The 9,263-nt window shown below is 20.7% G+C and overlaps 2 protein-coding genes across 2 annotated transcripts; one reads left to right on the top strand and one right to left on the bottom strand.

Annotated features, from left to right (window-relative positions):
* Positions 1-833: 833 nt before the first annotated feature.
* PRSY57_0807800 (plasmepsin X) lies at positions 834-2,483 on the top strand (the record flags this gene model as incomplete). Its single annotated transcript, XM_012907019.2, has 1 exon — positions 834-2,483. One exon carries the CDS (start codon positions 834-836, stop codon positions 2,481-2,483), a length of 1,650 nt encoding a protein of 549 aa, XP_012762473.2.
* Positions 2,484-3,682: 1,199 nt separating this feature from the next.
* Positions 3,683-8,873, bottom strand: PRSY57_0807700 (AP-3 complex subunit delta, putative; the record flags this gene model as incomplete). The annotated part of the gene is made up of 3 exons (XM_012907018.2): positions 3,683-3,879; positions 4,182-4,419; positions 4,557-8,873. 3 exons carry the CDS (start codon positions 8,871-8,873, stop codon positions 3,683-3,685), a joined length of 4,752 nt encoding a protein of 1,583 aa, XP_012762472.2.
* Positions 8,874-9,263: the final 390 nt, after the last annotated feature.

Raw genomic sequence — 9,263 nt, 5'->3', positions numbered from 1 at the left:
TGGTTGCAATAAAAAAAAGTGGGCATGAAAATTAGCTAACTCATTTTTTTTTTTTTTTTATGAACAATTCATATATTTTTTTTTTTTTGAACAAATTTTATATATATATATATATTGTTTATTTTTTAAAAAAACCTATTTATAATTTATATATATGTACAAATAGTGAAATTTCCCATGCCTTTTACATATTTCCATCCAGATATATTAAATATATATATATATATATATATATGTATTTGCTTTGAATCTATATATTTATTTTTTTGGACATTTTAAAATAGGTAAAATTTTCAACATTTATTATATTTCATAGTATACATAAATAAAAATATATACATATATTTATATTTATATATATATATATATATATATTTTTTTAATGGTTGCATATCTATTTTTGGATATTGCAATTTTTTATTTTTGTAAGCTTCATGAAAAAACACTCAAAAATAGAAAAAGAAGAATATATTAAAATTTTATAGGAAGAATATAAAATGAAGCATCACGAATGAGATTATTTTATCCATTTATTAATAGAAGCACTATCGTCAGTTGCTTTAATTTACTCTATTGTATTGTAATGTGTACTGTATATATTTAATATATGGTGTATAACAACATATATTTGAAATTTCTGTGTAAAAATAATAATAATAAAAATAAAAAAAAATTAAAACAATTTAAATAAACAAGAAAATATAATATAACATAATATATTATAAATATATTATAACATAATATATTATAAATATATTATAACATAATATATTATAAATATATTATAATATATTATAAATATAATTTAATATATATCGGTTATAAAGGAAGAAATGAAACGCATTAGCCCTCTAAACACCCTTTTTTATTTAAGTTTATTTTTTTCATACACATTTAAAGGGTTAAAATGCACCAGAATATATAAAATCGGAACGAAAGCGTTACCGTGTTCTAAGTGTCACGATGTATTTGATTGTACCGGATGTTTATTCGAGGAAAAAGAATCTTCTCATGTGATACCTTTAAAATTAAACAAGAAGAAACCAAACGATCATAAAAAGTTACAAAAACATCATGAGTCTCTAAAATTAGGGGACGTAAAATATTATGTAAACAGAGGAGAAGGAATTTCCGGAAGTTTAGGAACGTCATCTGGTAATACATTAGATGATATGGATTTAATAAATGAAGAAATAAATAAAAAACGAACAAATGCACAATTAGATGAAAAAAACTTTTTAGATTTTACTACGTATAATAAAAATAAAACACAAGATATATCTGACCATTTATCTGATATTCAGAAACATGTGTATGAACAAGATGCTCAAAAGGGAAATAAAAATTTTACAAATAATGAATTTAATCCAAATAATGAAAACAATTCAGATAATAGTTCGATTGAAAAGAATTTTATTGCTTTAGAAAATAAAAACGCTACAGTAGAACAAACAAAAGAAAATATTTTTCTAGTACCCTTAAAACATTTAAGAGATAGCCAATTTGTAGGAGAATTATTAGTTGGTACTCCCCCTCAAACTATATATCCAATATTTGATACAGGAAGTACAAATGTATGGGTAGTGACAACAGCTTGTGAAGAAGAGTCTTGTAAAAAAGTCCGAAGATATGATCCTAATAAATCAAAAACATTTAGGAGATCATTTATAGAAAAAAATTTACACATAGTATTTGGATCCGGTTCTATATCAGGTTCTGTAGGTACAGATACATTTATGTTAGGAAAGCACCTAGTAAGAAATCAGACTTTTGGATTAGTAGAGAGTGAATCAAATGATAATAAAAATAGTGGGGATAATATATTTGATTATATATCATTTGAAGGTATAGTAGGCTTAGGATTTCCAGGAATGTTATCAGCTGGGAATATACCCTTTTTTGATAATTTATTAAAACAGAATCCAAATGTAGATCCTCAATTTTCTTTTTATATATCTCCTTATGATGGGAAGTCAACTTTAATAATTGGTGGGATTAGTAAATCATTTTACGAGGGGGATATATATATGTTACCGGTGTTAAAAGAATCCTACTGGGAAGTAAAATTAGATGAATTATATATTGGTAAAGAAAGAATATGTTGTGATGAAGAAAGTTACGTTATATTTGACACAGGTACATCTTATAATACAATGCCTAGTAGCCAGATGAAAACATTTTTGAATCTAATACATTCAACTGCATGTACTGAACAAAACTACAAAGATATATTAAAATCATATCCTATAATTAAATATGTTTTTGGTGAGCTAATCATTGAATTACATCCAGAAGAATATATGATTTTAAACGACGATGTGTGTATGCCTGCCTACATGCAAATCGATGTACCATCTGAAAGAAACCATGCATACTTATTAGGCAGTTTATCTTTTATGAGGAATTTTTTTACGGTATTTGTACGAGGCACAGAAAGTAGACCTTCTATGGTTGGAATAGCAAGAGCAAAAAGTAAAAACTAGAAACTAGAAAGAGGATAAAAATAAAAGCTAGAAACAGGACAAAAATAAAAACTAGAAAGAGGATAAAAATAAAAACTAGAAAGAGGATAAAAATAAAAACTGGAAAGAGGATAAAAATAAAAACTAGAAAAAGGATAAAAATAAAAACTAGAAAGAGGATAAAAATAAAAACTGGAAAGAGGATAAAAATAAAAACTGGAAAGAGGATAAAATTTTGAATGATGCGCACACAATAAAAGGGGTTATATAAAAGATGCACAAATATATATATATATATATATATATATATATATATATATATGTGTATATATTATTTTACCTTTTTGGTACATCACACATTTTTACATTCCCTTTTATAATTCATTATTAATAATTCATTTTTTGTTTTTTATACTTTATAATTTACTTTATTTTTTTGTCTATTTGTTTTTCTTTCTCCTTATTGAATCCCATATTTTAATATACCCTAAATATATTCATATATAAATATGTACATATTTATATATATGTGTATATTTATATATATATGTATATATTTATATTTATTTGTTCATTATATTGTTTTCTTTTGTTAAAAAAAAAAAAAAAAAAAAAAACAATTTAAAACACCTTTTTTAATATTAAATAAATTTTTTCTTTTTTTTTAAATTGTTCAAATATGATGTAATGGGTTATACACTATTATAAATTTAACAAGCAAATAAATAAAATATATATAAACATATATATAAACATATATATATATATATATATTTATGTTTATTTATTTATTCGTATAAGTGTAAAAAATTAGACATTGAAGAATGCCTTTTCATTTTTCTTATGTCTACAAAATTGTTGTCATAAATAAAAGTTGAAATAATTGTGCACAAAAAAAAAAAAAAATATAATAAATAAAATAAAACAAAAATTAAAGACCATATGAAATGATATAAAAGTTTATAAATATATAACATTTTGCAAGTGTTTATATTTATCATATAAATATTTAAGATGATATAAATAAGCATTAAACGTATAACAATTTTTTTTTTTTTTTTTTAAACATTTTTTCCTATTTTCATATTAGCATTTAATTTGTTTTTATTAAAATGATGATACATATAATATTTTATTTTATTAATGAATATAAAACGTTATAATATTAAAAAAAATATATATATTTGTACATTTATAATGTTTATATTTCTGTGTCATGTTCAGAATGAAAAGTCAATATTTATTATTTTTTGTAAAAATAATTGTTTGATATAAAACTCGAAATAATCAAGAAGCTTGTTACTATCATCCTGTGAATTATTTAAAATTTTCATTTTTAAATAAATATTATAAATATAAGACATATTACTTTCTTCTTTTTTCTGAGGTTTCACATTTAATAATAAGATAATGTTATCTACAAGGAGGATTTTATTAAAAACATGTAAAAAAATAAAAACAAACATGTATATGGGTAAATGGATGAATATATAATATATATATATATATAAAGAAATATATAGATTTTATGATGTTATGAAAAAATATACATGGTACAACACCAATGTAATAATCTAATAATATAATAATATAATAATATTACATCGAAAAAATATAAGTATATATATATATATATATATATATATATATATATATATATATATATATGTGTATATGTATACATATTTATGTTCATTTATTTTATTTTTTTATGTTTACCTTCTAAAGTGCTCAAACTCTTTTTCGTACTTTCGCATATACAAAAAATAATTCTTAATTCATTCATTTGTACTTCATTTTTTAAATTAACAAAAATATTGTTCATGTTAAAAAAAGATATATTCAAATATTGTGATAAAAATAAAAAATAATTGAACAGCAGTTTATAAATGTTGCTATTTTTCTCGGTGGTTATTTCGTAGTTCATATTTCTTAACATTACGTTTTTACTATTAACCTGAAAGGACCAATTAAAAAAAAAAAAAATTTTCATATGTAACATATTTATATATATATAAAATATTGATATATATATATATATAAAATATTCACATGTATGTATTTTCCTTTTCATTTTCAGTCCTTTCCTGTTACCCTTTTAAAGTCTTCCGTCGATAAATGGAGGGGATCCATTTTTACATAAGGTATTATAAGTAACCCTTTATTTTGCCCATTTTGAGTATTAAAAAAATAGTCATAACACAATTTTATATCTGAGATATATGTATCATATATTATAGATATAAAAATAGACCTAGTTATATTTTCTATTTGTATAAAATTTTTGTTATTAATAGGATGATTATAAGTATCCATCTTTTTTTGAATGGTGATATTATATTTATAAAAATAATTTTGCACATCATCATTAAAATTGGTATAATCAGTATTATATTTATGTAATATATTATAATTTATTAAATTAAATGATGTATATAAATTGAAATTATTGAGTATAAAGGTATCATTTTTTAAGTGTATATATAAAATTAATTGTTTATTATCTGTTTGATGTTTTAAATATAATTTAAAATGATCATTTTGATAAATTATATAAAAAGGAAATGTGTTAATCCATTTTTCTTTATATTGTTTATGTTTATTTATTAAAATATCAAGTTCATTTTTTATACTTGTATGTATATTATTTTTGGTTTGTTTTTTCATACTATGTATATGGTACGTATTATTATCCATATCCTCTTTTATATTCTTTATAGGTTTATTATTTTTTTTATTTGTTGTTCCAGATTGTTCTTTAGGTAATATTATGTTATTAAAAAAGAAAAAAGAATCATCATATTTAAAAGGTTGGTTTAAATTCAAATGTTTGTTATCATTTTCTTGGATATTTATTGTATTATTAAAATAATGATAGAAATTAAAGGTTTTATAATTTTCTTTTTTGGTATTTAATAATAAAGATAATATATTTTTTAATAAAATACATATATCCAAATTGTATACATCATTTTTTTTCTTTATTAAATAATGGAGATGTGTATAACATCGATAAAAATAGAAAAGTAGAAGAGAATGATTTTCCTCAAACTGTAAAAAGAACATAAATATTTTGATCACATTCCATAATATATTTGCTGAATTATATGATATAAAAAATAAATATAATGTAAAAAAAAATAGTTTTAAAAAAAACATATCTTTAAATTCTTTTATTTTATCATAAGTTTCTTCTAAATAAATGGTAATAAAGTATATTATATATTCAAATGATTCTACTTTTATATGATCTAATTTGTTACATTTTAAATATTCACATGTTCTAATATGATTATCGCTAAAATTATCGCCATAATTATGGCTACCATTATAATTATCGATACCATTATAATTATTATTATCACCACCTTTATCCATTTCTATCTTCTTATCATCATATTTTTCTTTTACGTGTTCATAATTTTCTTTCATTTCTCTTTTTACATTTAAAGGATCGTCATTCTGTAATGTTTCTCGTACACATTCGATGTACTCTGCATCAGGATATATTTTATCATATAATTTTAAAATAATAATAATATATTCAAATACATCATATTTATTTAATATATTGAAATTTTTTATTTCTTTTTTTAAATTAAAAATATCGTTTATAAGTATATATTCGTATATTTCTTCATAATGTGAAATGATGTCAAGAAAATAACTATCATCCTGATTATCTAATTTGTTTATAAGATTTTCCTTGTTTTTATTAAACTTAAGAGAAGGACAACACATTACGTTCGTAAAAACGTTTCCTACTTGTATATTATTATAAGAAGCATAATACCTATTTGTATTAAAACATACATGTTCATTGATTTTTATATTACCATTTGTGTCCATATTTTTATGTTTTATATTATGATCATCCTTTTGTATACATTTGTTCATTTCTAATTTGTTCATTTTTAATTTGTTATTTTTTACATATAAATGATTTCTTTCTAGAGTGTCTTTTATAAATCCTAATGCATATGTTATAATAAATATACAACTTAAAAAATTCGTTGTGATGTGTGTTATTTTTAATTTTGTATTTATTTTATGTATATGTTCAAGTATATCATATTCTTTTGTATGATTTTTTAAACATAATAAATAAAATAATATAAAAATATAGACATTTACATTTTGTACATTATTTAAATTATTAATACAATAATTAATTATAACATTAATATATTCATCGGCATAATCAAATGGTTTCGATTCTGCGTTATTATAACAATTATTGTGATGATTATATAAATAGATCAATATGCTATAAACAATTTGTTCGAAATTTTTTTCATTTAATAAAAAATATAATATATATAATAACTTTTTTCTTATCGTTATATCTTTGTGGTAAAAATTTTTTAAAATATTTCTAGAAAATTCATTTAATAAATTGTACCGTGTAAAATATTCATATATATCCGGAATAATAAAAAGATATTTATACAAATTAATGGTCATGTACATAATATTTGTATCTTCTGTAAAAAAAGATGATAATAATTGTTTAAAACAATAAAATAAAAATTTATCAAAGGGTGTTCCAACAGTATTGTTTTCTTTGGTATTGTTTTCTTCTTTATGAATAATATTGTATGTATTTATATGTTCTTGTGATAATACAACATTTTCTGGATTGTTCCTATTGTGTTTATTATAACTACTGGTTCTTTGGATATTACCATCAACATTACTATGGTTGACACTATGGTCATTATGATTATTTTTATCATTATATCTTACCTCCTCAACATTCTTCATACCGTTGGATGTGCCCACATGTGTAAACATACCAGATATATGCTGAGATAACACAGATGTATTAATATAACTATCAACATTAGGAATATGCACGTTATAATTTTTCTTATAATTAAAAAGTATAAAATCGTAGCATTCAAAAATAACACTCTTTGCTTTGTTTGTAAAGAAGATATGAATAATTATGGGTAGGAACTTTTTATATATTCTGTATTCATATCTTACTAATTTATTAATAAATTTAATGAATTTAATTAGCTTCCAATTATCTATAATGCTTAACCTTTCATTCAGTATGTTATAAATAAATGGAACAAAGGATAAAAATTTCTTTAAATAATTAGAAATATCATGTTCATCATTATAAAAATTATTATTACAACAGGTATCACCATAAATATAACCATATGTATCATTATTATTATTAATATTATCATTTTCGAAACTAATTTCCTCACCCTTTTGTGCTGCAACCTCGTGAGAGATTTTCTCATTATTCTTAAGCATACTATTATAATAATTCGTATTATCACAATAATCACTTTTATTATTAACACAAACTTGTTCATCGTTTTTTTTTTTATTCGTTCCCACCAAATTAAGATCTCTTTCCCTATATTGATTGTTTCTAATAGGTGAGTTGTGATATTTCATTTGCCTTCTCTCCAGATATGAAAATATTTCCGCGAGCACATTAATTATTAAACAACACAAACAAGTGTTATTTCTGAATGTGTAATCAACTTTGTCCGAAGGTAATTTTTCATAGGATGTGTTTTCATTATTATAGAGTGAAATAAAATTTTTTTTTAACAAATCAAAAAAAGTATGTAAAATGCTTAAATTTGATATTACTAATTTATAAAAACATAAAATAGTTTTCTTCCTAATATATACATTTGAATTATTTAAAAGGAAAAATATATCATTGTACAAATTACTACTCATCATATCGGTACATATATTACTAATACTATTTAATATTAAAAATGTATTAAAAACTTTGTGACCATTGTAAGTATTAATATCTTGAAGGAGGCCAGTGAAATTATTTTTTTTATTTTTTTCATTACAAGGTTCAACAGAATTATTAGCATGGAAACTGTTTATGCTATTCATACTATTCATACTATTCATATTATTTGTGTTGATTGTGTTGATTGTGTTGTTTGTGTTCATATTGTTAAATATATTAATATTTTCTTTTATTATCTTTGTACCCATATTGGACAAAGAACTCAATACTGTACTTTTTACATTTTGTTCTATAGAACTTATAGAATCTTTATATAATTCCTTCTTAAATAAATTTATAGATAAAAAAATTATATCGTCATTATCACTAATACTATTCAAAAAAAAAAAACCACGCCTTTTTAAAAAATATTTATTACATGTTAATAATTGAATTACAGAAAAATTATGTTCCTTATCAATTTTTCTTCCAAACATTTGTAAGTATAATAATTTCAATAATACTAAAGATTTCTCTTTAACAACTGAATTCATTAAAAACAACTTATCATTTGATTTCCTCTTATCCAAATCCTTCAAATATCTAACACACTTTTGATAATTCTTTTCCAAATTATTAATGCTGTCATCTTTTTTTATATCTTTTATTAATTCAACAAAACTATTATCCATTCTGTGCAACACAAAAAATAAAAAGAAAAAAAAAAAAAAAAAGAAAAAAAAAAGAACAAAAAGAACGATCAATCAAACAAACAAATAAACAATCACATACAAATTGAGATAATAAAGGGAAAAAAAAAGAAAGAAATGTTACATACTTTTCACAATGATTAAATATGTACAAATATATTTTACATAAAAAATATTAAAATGAAATATAAATCATTTGTTTATTTTTTTAAATAATTAATAATATATATTATATATATATATATATCAATATATTTTTAGAAGAGAGGAAAAAAATAAAATAAAATAATATAATAATAAAATATATTTTATACATATATATAAGTTTATAACTTGAAAAATAAATAATATATATATATATATATAATCCAT

The sequence above is a fragment of the Plasmodium reichenowi genome, chromosome 8, assembly GCF_001601855.1.
Source record: "Plasmodium reichenowi strain SY57 chromosome 8, whole genome shotgun sequence".
Classification (NCBI taxonomy): Eukaryota; Apicomplexa; class Aconoidasida; order Haemosporida; family Plasmodiidae; genus Plasmodium; species Plasmodium reichenowi.
This window is presented reverse-complemented; position numbering and strand designations above follow the sequence as displayed.